This window comes from Corythoichthys intestinalis, chromosome 17, assembly GCF_030265065.1.
Source record: "Corythoichthys intestinalis isolate RoL2023-P3 chromosome 17, ASM3026506v1, whole genome shotgun sequence".
NCBI lineage: Eukaryota > Metazoa > Chordata > Actinopteri > Syngnathiformes > Syngnathidae > Corythoichthys > Corythoichthys intestinalis.
Genome location: NC_080411.1, coordinates 971,767 through 996,584, shown reverse-complemented (window position 1 = coordinate 996,584; position 24,818 = coordinate 971,767). Strand labels below are relative to the sequence as shown.

Here is a 24,818-nt window from a genome sequence, read left to right as displayed (position 1 = left end):
TCAAACGCTGAAACTCACCTTTGCTCATGGTGTTTTCCAGCTTCAGGCCACTCAGCGGAAATCGTAGCCAACCAGACGCCTTCCCAGACGGATGGAGCCAGTCCAATCGAAAAATGAGAACTTGTGGGCAAGTCGACAGCCTCATCGTTGCTGCCTTTTCCTGCTTGCAGACGATGCACTTCTGCGAGTACCAAACAACGATATAAGCGTTACTCAGGGGTGAAAGTGGTTGGAATTTCAGCAGCCAAGAGGCCCATGATCACTCTGGATGAACTGCAGAGATCTACAGCTGAGGTGGGAGAGTCTGTCCATAGGACAACAATCAGTCGCACACTGCACAAATCTGGCCTTTATGGAAGAGTGGCAAGAAGAAAGCCATTTCTCAAAGATATCCATAAAAAGTCTGGTTTAAAGTTTGCCACAAGCCACCTGGGAAACACACCAAACATGTGGAAGAAGGTGCTCTGGTCAGATGAAACCAAAATGGAACTTTTTGGCCACAATGCAAAACGATATGTTTGGCGTAAAAGCAACGCAGCTCATCACCCTGAACACACCATCCCCACTGTCAAACATGGTGGTGGCAGCATCATGGTTTGGGCCTGCTTTTCTTCAGCAGGGACAGGGAAGATGGTTAAAATTGATGCAGCCAAATACAGGAACATTCTGGAAGAAAACCTGTTGGTATCTGCACAAGACCTGAGACTGGGACGGAGATTTATCTTCCAACAGGACAATGATCCAAAACATAAAGCCAAATCTACAATGGAATGGTTCAAAAATAAACGTATCCAGGTGTTAGAATGGCCAAGTCAAAGTCCAGACCTGAATCCAATGGAGAATCTGTGGAAAGAGCTGAAGACTGCTGTTCACAAACACTCTCCATCCAACCTCACTGAGCTCGAGCTGTTTTGCAAGGAGGAATGGGCAAGAATGTCAGTCTCTCGATGTGCAAAACTGATAGAAACATACCCCAAGCGACTTGCAGCTGTAATTGGAGCAAAAGGTGGCGCTACAAAGTATTAACGCAAGGGGGCCGAATAATATTGCACGCCCCACTTTTCAGTTTTTTATTTGTTAAAAAAAGTTTCAATTATCCAATAAATTTTTTTCCACTTCACGATTGTGTCCCGCTTGTTGTTGATTCTTGACAAAAAATGAAAATTTTATATCTTTATGTTTGAAGCCTGAAATGTGGCGAAATGTTGCAAGGTTCAAGGGGGCCGAATACTTTTGCAAGGCACTGTATATATTGATTTCTCTTTATATTTATTTATTCACATATGTTTAATTTTGGCACTCCTGTGACTCCATAGGGGTCAAACGTCTTAAACTACTGAAATGCAAACAAAACTGTTTTAGTACAGTTATTTCTATAACACACGCAAAAATTGATTTTCATTCAAAATTGTATTTTTTCAATGATTTGCAACATAAAGGTTAACAAAAAAAGCAATAACCCCAACCTCCATCTCCTAATTTTATTTTCCCTCATTTCCTCACATACTCAATGCCAAATCTAAATTTGAACTATTTAAGAACATACGATGTATATTGAAATGGAAGTTAATGGAAACATTTACTTTTTTTTTTTTTTTTTTTTTAATAATAAAGATATTGGTAACAGTACTTTCAGAAAAATAAGTTCAAATGACTTATAATATGCAGAGTGAAATGGAATATATTTTGAAGCTCGCGCAAACATTGACTTTTTAAATCATAAGAAAAGGGATAGCTAGCCTAACATGAATGAACAAATATAAGTCTAAAGTGCACATTGACAGCGAAGATGTTCTGAACCTCCCCATCAGAGCAAATCAAACTAAATATGATAAATAAGCCTCTTCAACGCTTTCGTTGCTCTTAAAGAGGCCCTTCTTTGTCGCATCAATTCAACAACTTTTTTTTTTCTGTTCCAGAAAACATGCACATTTGAACCGATCAGAGCTAACCATCTCTGCTGATCACATGTCAGGATGTCAGCCAATTGAATGGATAAATAAGTCCAGGCGTTTTGCTTTGCTGCGTGCATTCGCGTCGTCAGACTCAGATAACTGCAGCAGCTGGGGAAACCTCCATGCCGTCTGGAATAAAATAAATCCTAAATATTGGTGGAAACGGATTACGCGACATAAGCACTTTATTATGTTTGTTGTTAACACCTGTGTATGTAAATCTGATGTCGGTAGATTGTTTTCTTCTTGGAGATGAAATGCATTTGTGGCAGCTTAGCATTTTTTTTTTTTGCTTGTTTTACATACAGGCATGCAAACTGGTTACTGGTGAAAAAGGTGACAAAGTAACATGGACACACGGCATACGCAAAAAAGTGCATTTCATAGTGCAACCAGAGACATCTCGAATTAAAAACAGTACATAATAATTCAACATATACAAGTCAATCTCTTATCCTGAAATCAGAACATATAAGACGCATTAATACAAAATCTAAATGATAAAATATACAGTATGTCCCATTTGCATTAAGCAGAGAACAGCTGTACAGCATAAAATATAAATGTACAGGTACAGTATAAATTCCATTCACTTAACTATTATATGTAAGATAGATAGATACAGTGGGGAGAACAAGTATTTGATACACTGCCAATTGGCAGTGTATCAAATACTTGTTCTCCCCACTGTAGAATATAATTTTTTTTTTAAAAAAAGTCTTCAAAAGCATTAACTGTAGTGATCATAACTTTATTTACATTCAACCAAAGCAATTAGTCCCATGGTCCTTAACTTCGATTGAAAGGGCATCATACTGGATAAACAGATGTACACTTGTTGGCTGTTTTATGAACGGGGGTGTGTACGAAGAACGCGGGAATGGGGGTACTTTCAAATGCAACCTGTAGCGGAGCTCTCCGGTTTGATAAACTCTCGATGGCTAAACGAATGAAACGACCTCCACAACAAGGCAAAACTCTTCCCTTTATGTAATTATCGGAAAGTATAGAGGGGCCTTAAATAACTCATTGTCAAAAATAACTGGTGACCATTCAGAACTTTACTGACAAAGCCCTGAACATGACTTGTATGGAAGGCACTAGTTCATCACTCTAGTTACCTCATTGCTCAGGATTTTTGTTTTTTATCGTTGACAAGAGCTTTACTTTTAAGGGGCCTTAAATAACTTGTCACAACGCCAACTGGCGACAATTCAGATCCCAACTGACGTTCGCTAACTTTACTTACAAAGCCGTGTGTGAAAGGCGCTAGTTAGCCCCTCCGCAGTTAGCGCTACCTCGAGTAACCGCGTTCTACGAGGCGGTGAAATATCGAGGACTATCTGAAGTCAGTTATCAAGAAATTAAGCGAATACTTGTGTTATAGACACCATTACAAGCGCAGGAATTGATCGAACAACACGATTGAATGATTTATGAAGACTATTATAGGCCGTCACTCAAACTTTTAGCTTTAAGAAGTTAACCATTTTTGCCATTAATCCCTTACCTTGCTGCAATTTTCAACAGGTCCGGGCGAGAAGCTGGGATGGGGAGGGGTTCCGCCTCCTCATTGCTGATTGGTGCTAACTGTGCTCACTATTGTCAGTCATTTGTTGTCACGAGAAGAGAGTGGCGGTGATAGGTCTAGGTCATCGGACTAGAGTGTAGTTTTGAACATGGACTACAGTTTTGAAGTTAAGTTTCACTCGCTCGTTGACAGACGCCCCTGACCCCCCCCCCCCCCCCCACCCCATTTATTTTCTCCTCGGATCTACATGATTCAGAAGAATGACCCATTTTGATTTCAAAACGGCGAAATTTCGCCGAAAGGTGGCAAGTTTGCATGCCTGTACATAGCGTTTTGACAGTTGCCGTCATATTTTCGGAATCAAAGCACCGTGTACCGGAACAGCAATCCGCCCTGAATCTTATACCGGATCTGCGTTCTGGCCCTGAATCTTATACCGAAATTGCGTTCTTGACCGTTCTGGCCCACTTTTACCTCTGAGCGTTACACACAAAAAGAGGCGTTGATGTATTCTTACCAGACGGCCACTTTGGACATAGCTCTTCAATAGGTCCGTCAATTGCAGACCGCTGCTGCTGATCTGTGAATGGAATGTCAATTTGTTATCAAACTTCAACGCGGGCTTATTTTTGTTTTGCGCGCGATTCTGACCTGTAACGGGACGCCGATGCCTATGTCCCAATGCTTCTCAATCGGCCCATGCGAGAGGAAGTCGCATTCATCGGAGGTGACCATGGCTCTTGACTCCATACTTAAAAGTCCTACAGGCGACACATAATTTGTATTTAACTTTTTGTCTTAGGATTTACCCACAAGATCCTAATTGCCTGCTTACTCACTTCTGATATCGTCTGACGGCCCGCCCACCCCGACAGACGCCAAGGTGGACAGCTGGCCATTTTCTTCCTCTTCAAACATGGCGTTTATCAAGAAAGTGAGGAAATCCATGGCGCAAGGTTGACTGAAGAAGACATTAAAGCACTAACGTGAAGTAATTTCTTCACTTGCCAAATAGGGTCACAAGTAAAGTAATTAAACATTGTCCAACAAATAAAGCATGAAAAAAATAATTTATATGTTGTATATTTGACAAAATAATCGCGTTTCCGAAGTTCGAACCTGAAAGGGGACGAACCCGGAAGTAATACGTCACACCGGGAACGCGATGGCACCTCCATAGATACTGCCGCCATACAAAGCCCTTCAAACAATGATTCAAACAGCGATATAAGCGATAGATCAAGCGCAAGGGAGGAGATCCAAGTTTTTGAAGAGTAGGAGGAAGAAGAGGGGATTGGAATTTCATGTTATTAGCCAGACGCTAATCATGATGCAAACAATGTGCCTAGACTTCCTGACATGGAATGGATACAAGACCCATCGAGATTACAACATTGGTAAGATATAGACCCTACTCACGTGACGTCACAGCCACGCCCCCGCACCATGTTGTCCGGATACTAGTCATGTTAATGCATTAGCGCTTCGTAAATTCCTCCTATTATGGCGTGTTTTTCTGCCCGTTAACATTAATAATCAAAATGGTGAAGTCGTGTGTGGCGGTCGGTTGCAAAAACAGAGAAGATAGACGGAGAGACTTGAATTTTTACCGTATTCCGAGAGACCCGAAGAGGAGACCCAGATTGACTGCTGCAATTCGACGAGAAAACTGGGCTCCAAACGACTACCACAGATTATGTAGTAGTCATTTTATATCTGGTAAGATGCATTTAATATATATTTAGAGGGTTTTGGGCTGACAACCACAATTAAGATCATTGCTAGGCTAATCGCCGACAACATACACGTATGTATGTAGTGAGTGCTATCGCTAAACCATATAAACATTAAAAGCCCTAGCTCCATTGACAAATGACATGAAATACATTAGACTTGACAGTGGATGTTAGCAAGAACAAAAGATTTTGAATTGAAAATTTCGTAACTCACCTTCCGAGCACAAGATTTCTGCCGAATTTTCGTGTACGAGGACGTGTTTCACCCAACCAGCAACGTAGCATTTATAAGCCTCCAAGCTCTTAAAGTTTTTCAAACTTTCGTGAGAATAGGCTGATTTTGTGTGGGTATCAGATGTCAGGCGAAGCCATCGGGTCGAAAAACATCGATTTAGGCATCAAATACGGATCTGGCGAATGGATAAACTGAAGCTTTTCCACGTAACGCCTTTTATGCAACGGATCCAATGAGTTTACAGCGTCAGATAACACCGGGGCTTCCATGAATTGCTCTATAACTTGCTCGACTAATTGAAAACAATGAGAATAGGTCTGAAAAAGAGGTACAATATGGCGGCCGGAAACAGCGACACGCCCATTTTGTGACGTAGGTGAGTAGGGTCTATATAGACCCTACTCACGTGACGTCACAGCCACGCCCCCGCGCCATGATGTCCGCATACTCGCCATAGAAATGCATTAGCGCTTCGTAAATTCTTCCTATTATTGCACGTTTTACTGCTCGTCAACATTAATACTCAAAATGGTGAAGTCGTGTGTGGCGGTCGGTTGCAAAAACAGAGAAGATAGACGGAGAGACTTGAATTTTTACCGTATTCCGAGAGACCCGAAGAGGAGACCCAGATTGACTGCTGCAATTCGACGAGAAAACTGGGCTCCAAACGACTACCACAGATTATGTAGTAGTCATTTTATATCTGGTAAGATGCATTTAATATATATTTAGAGGGTTTTGGGCTGACAACCACAATTAAGATCATTGCTAGGCTAATCGCCGACAACATACACGTATGTATGTAGTGAGTGCTATCGCTAAACCATATAAACATTAAAAGCCCTAGCTCCATTGACAAATGACATGAAATACATTAGACTTGACAGTGGATGTTAGCAAGAACAAAAGATTTTGAATTGAAAATTTCGTAACTCACCTTCCGAGCACAAGATTTCTGCCGAATTTTCGTGTACGAGGACGTGTTTCACCCAACCAGCAACGTAGCATTTATAAGCCTCCAAGCTCTTAAAGTTTTTCAAACTTTCGTGAGAATAGGCTGATTTTGTGTGGGTATCAGATGTCAGGCGAAGCCATCGGGTCGAAAAACATCGATTTAGGCATCAAATACGGATCTGGCGAATGGATAAACTGAAGCTTTTCCACGTAACGCCTTTTATGCAACGGATCCAATGAGTTTACAGCGTCAGATAACACCGGGGCTTCCATGAATTGCTCTATAACTTGCTCGACTAATTGAAAACAATGAGAATAGGTCTGAAAAAGAGGTACAATATGGCGGCCGGAAACAGCGACACGCCCATTTTGTGACGTAGGTGAGTAGGGTCTATATAGACCCTACTCACGTGACGTCACAGCCACGCCCCCGCGCCATGATGTCCGCATACTCGCCATAGAAATGCATTAGCGCTTCGTAAATTCTTCCTATTATTGCACGTTTTACTGCTCGTCAACATTAATACTCAAAATGGTGAAGTCGTGTGTGGCGGTCGGTTGCAAAAACAGAGAAGATAGACGGAGAGACTTGAATTTTTACCGTATTCCGAGAGACCCGAAGAGGAGACCCAGATTGACTGCTGCAATTCGACGAGAAAACTGGGCTCCAAACGACTACCACAGATTATGTAGTAGTCATTTTATATCTGGTAAGATGCATTTAATATATATTTAGAGGGTTTTGGGCTGACAACCACAATTAAGATCATTGCTAGGCTAATCGCCGACAACATACACGTATGTATGTAGTGAGTGCTATCGCTAAACCATATAAACATTAAAAGCCCTAGCTCCATTGACAAATGACATGAAATACATTAGACTTGACAGTGGATGTTAGCAAGAACAAAAGATTTTGAATTGAAAATTTCGTAACTCACCTTCCGAGCACAAGATTTCTGCCGAATTTTCGTGTACGAGGACGTGTTTCACCCAACCAGCAACGTAGCATTTATAAGCCTCCAAGCTCTTAAAGTTTTTCAAACTTTCGTGAGAATAGGCTGATTTTGTGTGGGTATCAGATGTCAGGCGAAGCCATCGGGTCGAAAAACATCGATTTAGGCATCAAATACGGATCTGGCGAATGGATAAACTGAAGCTTTTCCACGTAACGCCTTTTATGCAACGGATCCAATGAGTTTACAGCGTCAGATAACACCGGGGCTTCCATGAATTGCTCTATAACTTGCTCGACTAATTGAAAACAATGAGAATAGGTCTGAAAAAGAGGTACAATATGGCGGCCGGAAACAGCGACACGCCCATTTTGTGACGTAGGTGAGTAGGGTCTATATAGACCCTACTCACGTGACGTCACAGCCACGCCCCCGCGCCATGATGTCCGCATACTCGCCATAGAAATGCATTAGCGCTTCGTAAATTCTTCCTATTATTGCACGTTTTACTGCTCGTCAACATTAATACTCAAAATGGTGAAGTCGTGTATGGCGGTCGGTTGCAAAAACAGAGAAGATAGACGGAGAGACTTGAATTTTTACCGTATTCCGAGAGACACGAAGAGGAGGCCGCGATTGACTGCTGCAATTCGACGAGAAAACGGGGCTCCAGACGACTACCACAGATTATGTAGTAGTCATTTTATATCTGGTATGATGCATTTAATATATATTTAGAGGGTTTTGGGCTGACAACCACAATTAAGATCATTGCTAGGCTAATCGCCGACAACATACACGTATGTATGTAGTGAGTGCTATCGCTAAACCATATAAACATTAAAAGTCCTAGCTCCATTGACAAATGACATGAAATACATTAGACTTGACAGTGGATGTTAGCAAGAACAAAATATTTTGAATTGAAAATTTCGTAACTCACCTTCCGAGCACAAGATTCCTGCCGAATTTTCGTGTACGAGGACGTGTTTCACCTAACCAGCAACGTAGCATTTATAAGCCTCCAAGCTCTTAAAGTTTTTCAAACTTTCGTGAGAATAGGCTGATTTTGTGTGGGTATCAGATGTCAGGCGAAGCCATCGGGTCGAAAAACATCGATTTAGGCATCAAATACGGATCTGGCGAATGGATAAACTGAAGCTTTTCCACGTAACGCCTTTTATGCAACGGATCCAATGAGTTTACAGCGTCAGATAACACCGGGGCTTCCATGAATTGCTCTATAACTTGCTCGACTAATTGAAAACAATGAGAATAGGTCTGAAAAAGAGGTACAGTATGGCGGCCGGAAACAGCGACACGCCCATTTTGTGACGTAGGTGAGTAGGGTCTATAGAGTCTACCCACGTACCACGTGTTCGCTGTAGGGTTCCGCCCACTTGTCCGTCATTTTGACTCTGTATTTGCATTGTTTTCAATTGATGGCGGAATTTAAAATGCATTTCATGGAAGACCCGGTGCTTTCTGATGCCGCAAACTCACTGGATCTGTTGCATAAAAGGCATTATGAGGAAAAGCTTCGTTTTATACAGTCGCCAGATCCATATTTGATGCCCAAATCGATGTTTTTCGACCCACTGTCTTCGCCCTGTCTGCCTGACATCTGCTACGCTGATTTTTACAATGATCTTGTCCACACAAAATCAGCCTATTCTCACGAAAAACTTCAAGAGCTTGGACGCTTATAAATACTTCGTTGCTGGTTGGGTGAAACAGGTCCTCGTTTGGCAGGAATCTATCTTGTGCTTGGAAAGGTGAGTTACGAAATTTTCAATTCGAATTCTTTTGTTATTGCTAACATCCACTGTCAAGTCTAATGTATTTCATGTCGTTTGTCAATGGAGTTAAGGCTTTTAATGTTTATATGGTTTAGCGATAGCACTCCTACTCCTACTACATACATACGTGTATGTTGTCGGCGATTAGCCTAGCAATGATCTTAATTGTGGTTATTTGTCAGCCCCGTAGACGAGGCCAGTTTCTTTCACTTGGTACAGCTAAATATTATTCAAAAAATAACGATGGTGGAAGAAAGGGAAGTCACAAACATCTTGAATTTGAAACTATGTCGTACTACGTCGTATGTTGTCGGCGATTAGCCTAGCAATGATCTTAATTGTGGTTGTCAGGTCAAAACCCTCTAAATATATATTAAATGCATCTTACCGGATATAAAATGACTACTACATAGCCTGTGGTGATTTTTTGGTGTCCAGTTTTCACGTCGAATTGCAGCCGTCCATTTCGCTCGTCTCTTTGGATCCCCCGGAATACGGTAAAACTTCAAGTCTCTCCTTCCATCTTCTCTGTTAGTGCAACCAACAGCCACACACGCCTTCACCATTTTGATTATTAATGTTAAGGAGCAGAAAAACACGCCGTAAATAGGAGAAATGTACGTAGCCGTAATAGGTTAACACTATGTTTTGACGGACAAGTGGGCGGAACCCTACAGCGAACACGTGGTGCGTGGGTAGACTCTATGGCGGACTTCCCTCGCATTTCTCAGTGTGACGTAATTTCCGAAGATTGCTGAAGAAAAGCATTTTCGTTGTCAAGGGCGTTGCTATGGGTTAAACAAAGAATCTGGAAGGGTTGCGTTCAAAAAAATAATGAAAATATGCTAATAATTGTTTAGCCATTGATATTATTCAAAAACATGGTTGGCCAACCTTACTTCAAAGTTCCCCTTTAAGGAGCTGAAAATGGTCCGTGAGGATGCAACAAGGCAACAAATAGGGGTCAAATACATGTTTACATTCAAACCCATTTTTTGGGGGAAAAAAGTGACTTTTTTTTTTTAATACATATATTTTGATTGAAGCACCTTTTTTTTTTCTTCGATTGCATAATAAAGACACAAATCTACCTCCATACACAAAGGGCTTACTTATCGTCATCGAAGAAGTCATGTTGCCTGTGACGCACGACAGAATGAAGTTCGACCGCTTCCCAGAATGCCACTGGTGTAAAGCAGCGTTGGCCTGTGTTGTAGAGTCTCTCTATCAGTATAGCGAAACCTGAGCAGGTGAGAGTGGGACAAAGTCATTGACAACTTTTCAAGTCTCCTCCATGTAATTCTTAAAAGATAAATGTTAGTACGAGTTATAATAATTTGATATTAAAACACCTCTTAATGTTTTCATTTCAATAAAATTTTAAATAAAACAATAAACTAGTAGCTCGCTATTCTTGTTGATGTCGCAGGGCGGCGACGTCTCACAGCATCATAGTTTATATATTGTGACTAAATTAGGGCTGTCAAACGATTAAAATTTTTAATCGAGTTAATTACAGCTTAAAAATTAATGAATCGCAATTCAAACCATCTATAAAATATGTCATATTTTTCTGTAAATCATATATATGTGCTGTAAAATAAATTGTTGGAATGGAAAGATAAGACACAAGATGGAGATATACATTCAACATACGGTACATAAGGACTGTAGTGGGCATTTCACTCTACTGTCATTTAAATCTGTCTATGCTGTCCTCACTCCGAAGCGTCTACTTTTTCCAAAGCTAGACAGCTAGTGAACGACGCCTCAATAATCAGACTTCTTCCTTTTTCATCTGATTCATTAATAAAATGGCCTCAAACCACTGTCCTCTTTGGACCGTCGTAAAACTACCCAAAAAAAAAGTACACAAGCATTGCATTAGCAACAACGTTAGCTTAGCACGCTATACAGGTTCACTAAACATAAACAAAAAGCGTCTCATACAAAAAATAGAACATTTCGCTTACTAACATAATATGTACATTCTTTACAACAACCATACTTACGGACAAATCTTGTCCAAGGATCATATAAGCACAACGTTACAACGTAGGCGTCAGCCTGAGACGTCGTGCAGCCATATTGAACTGGCAAGAAAACAATAAACCATGTCGCAAAGCGACCACAAGAGTTCGCTGTTAGACAGCACAAAAAGCCTTGCTGTAAAACTTACCAAAAGGCAGAATACTGTCTGAGCGGGACATGTGCATTAATTGCGTCAAATATTTGAACGTGATTAATTCAAAAAAATGAATTACCGTCCGTTAACGCGATCATTTTGACAGCCCTAGACTAAATAGAGCCATCCAGTGTATTTGTTGAGCTAAACAAGGTGCTAAAATGGTTGAATTGAGTTTGAATATGGCGGAAAACACAGACAAGGCTGAAAAAGCAGTTTCTGCTCTTGCACCCCTCTTTCAAATAAACGGCTGGTTTTTAATAAGTCTACATGCTGCCGTAGCAGGTTCATGGCGCATTAAGTGTAATTTTCAAATTGTCTGTTCTACCCTGGAAACCCCCCGTTTACAGACGTCGCGCAACCGCTTTTGTTTCAACTTAGCCATAAAAAGAAGGTAGGTAATCATATTAATTATTCTTAATGTCTTTCATTTTATATATGGGACATATGCATATATGGGGCATATGGGACAATTTTGAAATTCGACCAAATTCTCAGAGCGGAACTTCAAGTCACCTCAGTGTTTTCCGCCATATCTACTTTGATTGTGAATTTGTGAATGCCAGTTCTCTTTGCATTGTTGTTTAACTGTGTGAGAAAAGGCCCTTATTGTTACAGATTAAAGGACTTTTATCTTTTTATGGGGGGGGGGGGGGGGGGGTCTACGAATACAATTTTTGTTTTGTTCTCACGATATGATACTTATGCGTGTTGTGAAGGAGTTGCTGAAGCTTATCCCTTATACATACCTACATACGAGACATACCTTTCACCATGCGCAAACTGCTGCTATCCCTGTCGCATTCCTTGACGGTGGGCTTGCCAATTCCTTGGGCTAGCCTCAGGAAATAATTCCTCAGTTCTGGAGTGTTTAAGAAGCACTGAACGATGCTATTCAGAGCACACTTTAAACACAGACAGCAATCAGTCAGATTGGATAAATCCTGCAGATGGCGGGAAGTCAGCTGTATATGAACTCCATGCATGAAAAACGTACCTTTATGCCTGTGTTCACTAGCCCAACCAAGCCTCGTGGGCGCTGAGATGGGAGGGAGAGAGTTCATTCACATTCACACACTTACACAACGAGTAACCACAGCACACTTACAGTGTATCAGAAAAGTGAGTACATTCCTCGCATTTCTGCAGATATTTAAGTATATCTTTTGCTATATTTTGAGGGGGAAATAAATTAATTCTCTCATATAAGCTGCACACAGACTACTTTTCATTGTATCAAACAGACCCGGCTGCAGAAAGAAATTACAGGGGGGGCATTACATTTTTTTGGGCGGGCACACTTCTTCAATGTAAATTTAGCCGTAACAGTGGCGTTTTTACCCGTTATATTTTCTGATGATAGTGTCTAGAGCTGTCCCGACTAGTCGACATAGTCGACGTCATCGATGACGTCAATCCGTCGACGAGCACAACATCCCGTCGACGGTTAATGAAGGGTTAAAAAAAATAAATGCGTGGAAAGTTAGAATGTCGGATGCTCTGTTTGCAAGCGGGGAAAGCGGCACAAAGCCAAAAAAAAAACAGCGCACCAGAGTGTCCAAAACATTGCCTTATTTCAAAGAAACAAAGGAGAGTACACTCTTCTGTCCTGTCTCTTCAATGCCAAGCTTGGCTGCACGTCGGCCGTGAATAAACGCCTCAAGCGCCTTCACGCAGTTTGTAATGATTTTTTTCTTTTTTGTACACCAGAGGGTGCTGTCGCCTTGCTAAATAATAATGTTTCATTGACAATGGGCCTTATAAGTGCTATTAGTATTGTTCTTAATGCTAATTGAAAGGTTTATTTCATGTTATGGTTTATTTTACGGTATAGAAAATTATATAAGGTTAAAAGCTCATAAATATATACAGTATATACAGTGATTGCACTCAAGGGAAAGATTGTCAATGATAAGGTAATAAATTAAGGTAAAGGCAATTCATATAGGCAATTCATTGATATATAAATAAGGTTTAAAAGGAAAAAGGTGAAAAGTTTTTGTTAATTTCTAATTGTGTTGCTTTATTTGTGTGCACTGTAGCTCTTACAGTGTGTTTACATCAAGGATGGAATAAAAGTTGTAAACCATCAGTTTAAGAGAACATCTTTTCAATCGGGATGCTACACTAGTTAATTCTATCAGCATTTGAACTCATTGTTTATTTGTGATTTATCATTGTTATTTACGTGTTTATTTGTACTTTAATAAATAATTTGAGTGTTCCAATACGTTTTTTGTGAATTGATAAGCGTCAACAAAAATTTCATTGCTAAATTAGTAAAAAAATAAAAATAAAAAATGAATTATTAGATTAGTCGACTAATCGTAAAAATAGTCGGCTGACTAATCGGGAGAAAATTAGTCGTTTGGGACAGCCCTAATAGTGTCAGTCAGTGAAACTGTAGGAGGTGGCAGCGCTATCCCTTCATGTTGACTTTCGGCCGCGTCTTTGTCATGGCTTGAGTTCGTCTTTAGTTTCTTGAAAAAAAAAAACACGGATGTCCATTCCAATTTGAATTAGCGACGGAGGAGCCGCTCAATCGCCATTTCTGTAACCGGAGCTATCCCTATCCGATCGCAGTACACAATGGCAGGTGTTGTGCCGAAAAGTAGCCGCCCCGCGTGAAATGTCCCCCCTGACGGGAACGCTTATTTATAACGCTTTATTGAGGTGAAAACATCAAATGTTTTCATGGACTCGTTACAGTAATGGATTTACGACTGTAAAATCACTTTTAAATAAATAAATTAGACAAAATACTAGTACTTTATTTTACTAACAAATCGTGGACTGGGCAACATAACTATCTTTGAACAGAAATGTATTAGTCTACAGGTTTTCACGACCATATCTCAATGACAATCACACAGTTATGACATTTAGTTCAAGCAGAGTAAAATAATACATATATTCACGGTATAAGAAAGTCCTTTCCATGTCCAACGATTGGTAAGAAAAAGCTGTACGAGTGACGTGTGGGCGCTCAACAATAAAATAAATAAACAAATTAATCAAATAAACGCTCAATAAAGCGTTATAAATAAGCGTTCCCGTTGGAGGGGGGGGACATTTCACGCGGGGCGGCTATTTTTCGGCACAACACCGTTACGTTGGAAAAAATCTCGCGGCACACCACACCAAAATGTTCCAAAATTACTTTCTGTATAGTATATTTAATTATAAAATAATTTCTCAGTATTTATACTTACTCAGTGTGAAACGTTTAGCAATTAGGCTTGAAAAACTATCAGACAGGGGACTTGAGCAATGCATTTAAGCACATCAGGGCTGGTCGTCTCGCTGACAATGGCTTTGCAGACAGGTCTCTGCCACAGTTTGGGACTTTTGGGATTTAGCAACAAAGTAACTGGCTTTCAGGGCGTTCTTATTTACCTTTGTAGTTTTCCTCAAAAAAAGTTGCCCATTTCTCTGTGTTTTCACGAAGGCGTACATAATAATCCATCGACTTGTTCTGAAGCGACGGGGGTTCATTTGGAGATGACTTTAAGCTTGTATGGCGCAAGATAGCCGCTCGTGTCGCGTTCAAGAACTGCTCGGATTTCTAGGTATCTCCCACCTAGCTGTCCTCGATAATGTGTTGGAATAAAACAAAGAGGGAGGATTAACGGTCGTCACATATGGATAAAATGGAAAGGACACTTTTGTATATATCGACACTTGACGAGTCAAATAATGAACAGTAGAAGTGCTGGGGTCCAAATTGTTACGGAGCGCAAGGTGGCTGACGGCTAGAAATCCGAGCAGTTCTTGAACGCAACACGACTCATCTGCACAGTACACAACCGAGAACTTTTTCCACATTCCTTCCTTCCTACTGCAACTTTGCCCGACGATGTTAAAAAAAAGCGACATTGGATAATTTCTCGCGGCGGCGGCGGCGGCACAATCGATTGAAAAACACTGGAATATAGGGTTCATTCTCCCCGTGTGTGTGTGTTTTTGAGGAAGATTAAAAAATATATATATATTACACAGTACAGTTTAATCGAGCTAGGGCGGGCACAGCCGTCCCTCAGGGCGGGCACGGCCCCCTAATGCCCGCCCATGCCGCCGGGTCTGGTATCAAAGTGTCATTTTGTCAGTGTTGTCCCATGAAAAGATATATTTAAATATCTGCAGAAATGCGAGGAGTGTACTCACTTTTGTAATGCGCTGTAAGCAAGTTGAACGGTGATTGACACATTTATGCCTACTGAGCTTCTCTGACAAGACCAGCGCTACAAACCTGTCAATCATCGTTAACTTTAAGTACCAAACGCAAGCTGGGCAGTTTGGCTGCACTGCTTAGCAGGAGGGGGGGGGGGGGGGGGGTGAGAGGTTGTAGCACTGTAAGAGCACGATTCCAACCAATTCTCTGAAAAATCCTACTTTAACAACTCTTCTTCCTGGTGTAGGTCCTGGAGACGCCGGGTCTATCAAAGAAGACCGTGGTACTAAAAGAGAAAAAAAAGAATGAAACATAACATATATTAAAAGAAAAGTCTTTCCTGTTATAAACAAAACAATGTTGATAAAGTTATACGTTATTGTTAAGTTGATCTATGTATTACGGGTCCCAAAAAACAAAAAGCAATCCACTAACATACACAGTCAAATTATACTCTTTTTCTCATCTGAAACAGGGAACAAAAAATACTTTTAACAGCAACAACAACGTCGGCTCATTTCTTATTCGCTCTAAAATGCAAACTTATTGCCTGTGCAAGCCAAGAAGCGAACGCTGCCCCCCGCTGGTTGAAAACCGTAAGTACAATATTCTTTTCAGGCTGAAACGTGTGTATATTTTCCACAAACACAACAAAATAAGATGAAACATTTTAAACATCGGGAGCTTTGGTTCATTTTCAAAGAACTGTCAACTCATAACAAAATAAATGATCCAAATTCCGATTATTTGCGGGGGGGAAAAAACAGATCCATTTATGAGATCAGAGAACTATTGTTATCACTACCGAAATTCAGTATCCATTCATATTGGCAGGGCGTTTCCATGATGATCCAGAATAGCCTTGTTTGGTTTTGAAGGTATGGCCCAGTCGATCTTTTTATGATGCCCCTTCACTTAAAGCAGAATTGCACTCCAAATGATTCATCCAATCATTTGAAGCAAAATTTTAAAATGTCACTCTAAAATGGCGATCGTTTTGTTTCGAGGGCGTTGGTTCGGTCTCAGGGACAAATATAATGTAAATAAATTTGCTAAAAAGTTGGTGGGGACAACTTTATCATCCTAAAAAGTTGATTGTGTCAAGCAGAGGTTGCGCTGGACATTTTCAGGGTCATAAAAATCCGGTCATAGTCTATTTTTACCCGTCACTTCAATTTTTAAAATGATAATGATGACATAGTTTAGTTTTTATTCATTTTTAATATTGCAACGCTTGCTTGGCGGCGAAAAATTAGACACGGAAGTCGTGGTATTTTTCTCCCTTTTTACTCTGCTTACCGCCAACAACTCCGCCCCCAAAGAAAAAGAGAGAGGCAACGATATAGACCCCAATCACCAACGTCACACAATGATCTTAATTGTGGTTGTCAGCCCAAAATCTTCTAAATATATATTAAATGCATCTTACCAGATATAAAATGACTACTACATAGTCTGTGGTGATCGTTTGGTGCCCAGATTTCTTGTCGAATTACAGCAGTCCATCTCGCTCTCATCTTCGGGTCTCTCAGAATACGGTAGAACTTCAAGTCTCTCTTTTCTGTTACAGCAACCAACCGCCACACACGCCTTCACCATTTTGATGATTAATATTAACGAGCAGAAAAACACGCCGTAATAGGAGGCATGTACGTAGCGGTAATGTGTAAACATGACGATATGGCGGCTCCAGTCAGGGGGGCGGAGTTGTGACGTCATGTGATTGGGGTCTATACACAGGTGGCAATCTTGTCCATCAATTGGATGACGCACTGGCACACCAATAAGAACCTCGCGTTGATGTGTCAATCACGGTGCCGCCGCCAGACCCCGGTGATGCTACAATATTCTGACAGAAGAGCCAACGACGTCATGCATTGGGAGAGACAATAGCTAATTAATATGCTAACTCGCCACCCTGTGGTCTGGGGTGTGAATTGCAACCTGTCAAAATGACGGACGGACTTCAGCTTTTTCCGTCACCGTTTTAAAAAACCGGTCAACGACGGAAAATATCCGCTTAACGCGACCCCTGATTTTTAGGTAAGAAGTATGTTTTTTTTCTTACAAGATCTAGAAGTTTTTGAGTGAAAGCAGTGATTTTTTTTCCCTAGTCACATCTGAGATGCAATTGTTGGCCGTTTTCAACAATGTACATCGAAAATAAAGACATCGATTGACTGAAAATGGTTCAATATTGGATTAAATGTCTTTTTTTTTTCTCATGTCTATTTATAATTGCTCTTTACCTAAAACAAAAGTGTTTTATCCGATGACTCGATTAATCGATAGAATTTTCAGTCGATGACTAAAATATTCGATAGCTGCAGCCCTAGACTAAATACTTATTTGCCCCACTGCATATAAGTTTTCCAAAAGAACTCAGAGACATAATGTACTTGAAAAGTGGTGAAATTGCATAAAATGCACATATTACTTGTATTGATCGTTTTAAAAATATTGTGTGGCTCGCACAGAATTACATTTAAAAAATATGTGGTGTTCATGGCTCTCTCAGCCAACATTTGTATCGTAATTGAGAAGTCTACCAACCTTCGAGGGCCCTGTTTTCTGCCGCAATAGCCTGTTGCCTCTTCTCCGCTCCTAAAACAGTCATGAAAATGGGTGGGGGGTTATAAAGGTGAGAAGGGTGTGGAGGAAATATGCTAATTAGCTCGATTTTGTAAGCTTCCTATACTAGGATGTGGGAAAGCACTAGGATGATATGTTATACATGGTGTTATCTTTAATATATTACCACAGGTAGGTGAATCAAGGAAATCTAGACATTCTCTGGAAAAACAGTATTCTTGTTGTGATAAAAGAAAAGCCGAAATCATCTTGCATTTCAATGTAAAAGTCCATTTCTCGTGCTAATGCTAACACAAACATGAAACATTCACTCCACATGGGAAAGTTCCCTTCTGCGTAACAGTTTACATAGTTTTCCGTTGTCGCCTTACACCTCCAAATGTAAAACTAGCATTTAAATATAGGTTCTAATGCAATGACATAATCAAACTAGTACTTAGATATGCGATTTCATCCATATTCCCATAAATGTCGCAATTACCGCTGCCAGTTCCATTGAAAACCACTACAGTGCTGCTTGTGCTTGGAACTATCCGCACCCTACAGCAGGGGTCGGGAACCTATGGCTCGCGAGCCATATCTGTCTCTTTTGAAGGCCGCATCTGGCTCGCAGACAAATCTTATTACAAAAAAAAAACAAAACTTTGTTATACTCCTTTGCGCATTGCGCAAAACGTTGACGGTCCCCGGCGACTAGAAAGCCGGTTCGCAGTGATTTTAGTGGGAAAGTGGCAAACATACATGTCGTTGCGTCTATCTACAGTGCCTTGCAACAGTATTCGGCCCCCTTGAATCTTGCAACCTTTCGCCACATTTCAGGCTTCAAACATAAAGATATGATTTTTCATTTTTTTGTCAAGAATCAACAACAAGTGGGACACAATCGTGAAGTGGAACAACATTTATTGGATAATTTCAACTTTTTTAACAAATAAAAAACTGAAAAGTGGGGCGTGCAATATTACTTTCAGTGCAGCAAACTCACTCCAGAAGTTCAGTGAGGATCTCTGAATGATCCAATGTTGTCCTAAATGACCGATGATGATAAATAGAATCCACCTGTGTGTAATCAAGTCTCCGTATAAATGCACCTGCTCTGTGATAGTCTCAGGGTTCTGTTTAAAGTGCAGAGAGCATTATGAAAACCAAGGAACACACCAGGCAGGTCCGAGATACTGTTGTGGAGAAGTTTAAAGTAGGGCTGTCCCAAACGACTAATTTTCTCCCGATTAGTCAGCCGACTATTTTTACGATTAGTCGACTAATCTAATAATTAATTTTTTTTTTTTTTACTAATTTAGCAATGAAATTTTTGTTGACGCTTATCAATTCACAAAAAACGTATTGGAACACTCAAATTATTTATTAAAGTACAAATAAACACGTAAATAACAATAATAAATCACAAATAAACAATGAGTTCAAATGCTGATAGAATTAACTAGTGTAGCATCCCGATTGAAAAGATGTTCTCTTAAACTGATGGTTTACAACTTTTATTCCATCCTTGATGTAAACACACTGTAAGAGCTACGGAGCACACAAATAAAGCAACACAATTAGAAATTAACAAAAACTTTTCACCTTTTTCCTTTTAAACCTTATTTATATATCAATCAATTGCCTATATGAATTGCCTTTACCTTACTTTATTACCTTATCATTGACAATCTTTCCCTTGAGTGCAATCACTGTATATACTGTATATATTTATGAGCTTTTAACCTTATATAATTTTCTATACCGTAAAATAAACCATAACATGAAATAAACCTTTCAATTAGCATTAAGAACAATACTAATAGCACTTATAAGGCCCATTGTCAATGAAACATTATTATTTAGTAAGGCGACAGCACCCTCTGGTGTACAAAAAAAAAAAAAAAAAATTACAAACCGCGTGAAGGCGCTTGAGGTGTTTATTCACGGCCGACGTGCAGCCAAGCTTGGCATTGAAGAGACAGGACAGAAGAGTGTACTCTCCTTTGTTTCTTTGAAATAAGGCAATGTTTTGGACACTCTGGTGCGCTTTTTTTGGCTTTGTGCCGCTTTCCCCGCTTGCAAACAGAGCATCCGACATTCTAACTTTCCACGCATATATTTTTTTTAACCCTTCATTAACCGTCGACGGGATGTTGTGCTCGTCGACGGATTTACGTCATCGATGACGTCGACTATGTCGACTAGTCGGGACAGCTCTAGTTTAAAGCCGGATTTGGATACAAAAAGATTTCCCAAGCTTTAAACATCTCAAGGAGCACTGTGCAAGCCATCATATTGAAATGGAAGGAGCATCAGACCACTGCAAATCTACCGAGACCCGGCCGTCCTTCCAAACTTTCTTCTCAAACAAGGAGAAAATTGATCAGAGATGCAGCCAAGAGGCCCATGATCACTCTGGATGAACTGCAGAGATCTACAGCTGAGGTGGGAGAGTCTGTCCATAGGACAACAATCAGTCGTACACTGCACAAATCTGGCCTTTATGGAAGAGTGGCAAGAAGAAAGCCATTTCTCAAAGATAGCCATAAAAAGTCTGGTTTAAAGTTTGCCACAAGCCACCTGGGAGACACACCAAACTTGTGGAAGAAGGTGCTCTGGTCAGATGAAACCAAAATTGAACTTTTTGGCCACAATGCAAAACAATATGTTTGGCGTAAAAGCAACACAGCTCATCACCCTGAACACACCATCCCCACTGTCAAACATGGTGGTGGCAGCATCATGGTTTGGGTCTGCTTTTCTTCAGCAAGGACAGGGAAGATGGTTAAAATTGACGGGAAGATGGATGCAGCCAAATACAGGAACATTCTGGAAGAAAACCTGTTGGTATCTGCACAAGACCTGAGACTGGGACGGAGATTTATCTTCCAACAGGACAATGATCCAAAACATAAAGCCAAATCTACAATGGAACGGTTCAAAAATAAACGTATCCAGGTGTTAGAATGGCCAAGTCAAAGTCCAGACCTGAATCCAATCGAGAATCTGTGGAAAGAGCGGAAGACTGCTGTTCACAAACACTCTCCATCCAACCTCACTGAACATGAGCTGTTTTGCAAGGAAGAATGGGCAAGAATGTCAGTCTCTCCATGTGCAAAAGTGATAGAAACATACCCCAAGCGACTTGCAGCTGTAATTGGAGCAAAAGGTGGCGCTACAAAGTATTAACGCAAGGGGGCCGAATAATATTGCACGCCCCACTTTTCAGTTTTTTATTTGTTAAAAAAAAGTTTCAATTATCCCAAAAAATTTGTTCCACTTCACGATTGTGTCCCACTTGTTGTTGATTCTTGACAAAAAATGAAAATTTTATATCTTCATGTTTGAAGCCTGAAATGTGGCGAAAGGCTGCAAGGTTCAAGGGGGCCGAATACTTTTGCAAGGCACTGTATCTTTTTATATGTCAATCAATCGCATTGGCAAAGCAGAGGAGGCAGACACTGATCGAGTGTGGTCGCCGTGTTTTGCTGTCAAAAAGAGGACCAATGTGCGCAACTGTATGGGGAGAGATTTGTCTCAAAAATATTCTCACAAATACATCCGCCATTCACACATATTTTTTGTAGATGCACAAATATATCCAAGATTTTCACATGTATTTTCGAGATCCACAAATATATTCGTGAGTTTCACATGTGCTTTTGTAATCCACAAATATATCAGTGAGTTTTACGTGTGTTTTTTTATGTTGTGCGTGCACTCATCATGAATTATTGTTTGCAAACATTCGAATTGTATTTGTGAATCGGCGGCCGCGTGCATTTATTTTTGAGACAAACATGACAAGAAACGTTCAAATTTTCACACACAAGCGCATTCGCGATTCACACATGTGTTTTTCAAATTCACAAATACGTCCGCGATTCTCACAAATACATTAGTCATTTTCACATGTGTTTTTCAGATCCACAAATACATCCGCGTTTTCCACATGTAATTTTCAAATCCACAAATACTTCCGCAAATTTCACGTGTTTTTTTTAATGATGTGCGTGCAATTATCATGACTTGACATTTTGTAAGTATTCAATTTTGCTTGTGAATCGTTGGAGCTGTGTTTTTTAACAGCGAACACGCGCATTTATTTTTGAGACAAACGTCACTCGATTGTCTGACCAAGATTTTCTCACACACAACAAGCCGACAATTTTCACATGTGTCTCAAAACACCTCCGCTTCCACCCGATAGGTGGCAGTATGGAGCGCATAGAAAGGTCAAAAGTACCCATCAAAAGAGATCACATACTGACACCTAGCGGGTGACATTACACCAGGCAACAGATAAACAGGTGTCTTGGGTCCGTTGGCCCAAAACAAGCCCAATTTTTATGTGTGTTAACAAAAAAAAAAAAAAAAAAAAAAAAAAAAGAGAGAGAAATCTCCCGTTTCCCAACTAAAAACTACTAATTCAATAACGGAAACGAGCCTTAATCCATCTTTCAAAAAAACAAAAAAAAACAAAGATGAAGAATCAACAATACAAACCAAAAACAAAACAACACAAACATGGCAGGGGGCATAAACATTTCAAACATTACAAATCAGAGAGAGAGAAAAAAAAGAATAATGCTGTAATCAATTATTCACAAAGTTTTTCACAAATAGTTTTTTCCGCTTTTAGATTATTTTTTTTAAAAAACAGATTTTTGTAGCACACACTCTCGTTATGAAAGTGAGATTAAAAAAAAAACTTGCTAAATATAAATTTGTGGAGGTAGAATTTCAATAGCAAAATGAGAAGATTATTAATAAAAACACTCCTTCTTGCGATTCTTATAGAAACAAAAAATGACATTTTCCCATTTGAGTTTGAAGTCCACGTGTAGGTTCCTGATGATGAACTTGCAAAGTTCTTTCCAAAATTTATTGGAAAAACAGCAGGTAAAAAAAAGGTGCTGAACGGTCTCTGGATGATTTCCACAGAAAAAAAAAGTTTGTCTCAATGTCCCGCTTGATAGTATCTATGGATAATTTGAAAGCGACTTCTTTGAACTTACTTGTCAACGGAAACATATTGGGGATAGTCCATACCTTAGACCAAATGATATCTCCAACAAATTGATTCCAAAAAGACTTAAGATATGGTGTGGATCTAATCTCATTCTGAAATAGAGATCGAGTGTATCTATTCGAATTTTTGTAATGGTTAACATAATTTACCCACACGTGAATTTAGTATTTTTGGAGGAGATAAGTTTGAAATTGCAGGCTTACATTTCTGCACAGCATAATGAATCCTGAAGGAATCGCATCATAAACAATAGCATATTGCTGAGGTCTAACTGGTAACTGAAAATAATAAAAAAAAACTTTGCATAAGACATCAGGTGCCCGTTGCAATTAAAAAGTTGTGACACAAAAATGATTTTCTTCTGCATCTAATTGTCCAAGAATAAAGATTTGTTTTTGTAAAGAATTCAATAAGCCATGACCCGGAAGACGATGCCTTGTTGAAGAAGAACTTTTTTCCAGGTCAAGGCTTATCGTAAAAGCGAACTCGTAGGAAAACAAATATTGAAGGATATAGATATAGAAGGAAAAACAAACGGCCTATGCGCTTAATGGAGGTGTTTTTGAGACACATGTGAAAATTGTCGGCTTGTTGTGTGTGAGAAAATCTTGGTCAGACATCGAGTGACGTTTGTCTCAAAAATAAATGCGCGTGTTCGCTGTTAAAAAACACAGCTCCAACGATTCATAAGCAAAACTGAATACTTAAAAAATGTCAAGTCATGATAATTGCACGCACATCATTAAAAAAACACGTGAAATTTGCGGAAGTATTTGTGCATTTGAAAATTACATGTGGAAAATGCGGATGTATTTGTGGATCTGAAAAACACATGTGAAAATGACTAATGTATTTGTGAGAATCGCGGACGTATTTGTGAATTTGAAAAACACATGTGTGAATCGCGAATGCGCTTGTGTGTGAAAATTTGAACGTTTCTTGTTATGTTTGTCTCAAAAATAAATGCACGCGGCCGCCGATTCACAAATACAATTCGAATGTTTGCAAACAATAATTCATGATGAGTGCACACACAAGATTAAAAAACACACGTAAAACTCACGGATATATTTGAGGATTACAAAAACACATGTGAAACTCACGAATATATTTGTGGATCTCGAAAATACATGTGAAAATCTTGGATATATTTGTGCATGTACAAAAAATATGTGTGAATCGCGGCTGTGTTTGTGAGAATATTTTTGAGACAAATCTCTCCCCATAGTTGTGTGTGAGAAAATCTTGGTCAGACATCGAGTGACGTTTGTCTCAAAAATAAATGCGCGTGTTCGCTGTTAAAAAACACAGCTCTAACAAGTCACAAGCAAAATTGAATACTTAAAAAATGTCAAGTCATGATAATTGCACGCACATCATTAAAAAAAACACGTGAAATTTGCGGAAGTATTTGTGGATTTGAAAATTACATGTGGGAAACGCGGACGTATTTGTGGATCTGAAAAACACATGTGAAAATGACTAATGTATTTGTGAGAATCGCGGACGTATTTGGGAATTTGAAAAACACATGTGTGAATCGCGAATGCGCTTGTGTGTGAAAATTTGAACGTTTCTTGTTATGTTTGTCTCAAAAAGAAAGGCACACGGCCGCCGATTCACAAATACAATTCGAATGTTTGCAAACAATAATTCATGATGAGTGCACGCACAACATTAAAAAAAACAC

At 39.8% G+C, this 24,818-nt stretch overlaps 1 protein-coding gene across 2 annotated transcripts in view; it reads right to left on the bottom strand.

Moving 5' to 3' along the window:
- The window catches only part of LOC130905300 (uncharacterized), a 48,726-nt gene that overhangs the window by 16,221 nt on the left and 7,687 nt on the right, over positions 1-24,818 (bottom strand). Inside the window, exons 6-14 of one of the 2 annotated variants that reach the window (XM_057818552.1) lie at positions 18,076-18,126; positions 15,744-15,808; positions 12,349-12,390; positions 12,118-12,256; positions 10,279-10,408; positions 4,326-4,447; positions 4,138-4,247; positions 4,004-4,066; positions 19-181 (exon numbers count right to left, since the gene is read on the bottom strand). In XM_057818552.1, the coding sequence (XP_057674535.1) occupies positions 19-181; positions 4,004-4,066; positions 4,138-4,247; positions 4,326-4,447; positions 10,279-10,408; positions 12,118-12,256; positions 12,349-12,390; positions 15,744-15,808; positions 18,076-18,126 (885 nt within the window). Of the gene's footprint in view, positions 1-18; positions 182-4,003; positions 4,067-4,137; positions 4,248-4,325; positions 4,448-10,278; positions 10,409-12,117; positions 12,257-12,348; positions 12,391-14,747; positions 14,862-15,743; positions 15,809-18,075; positions 18,127-24,818 lie in introns of those variants that run through there. The other variant, XM_057818553.1, reaches the window with a different exon arrangement.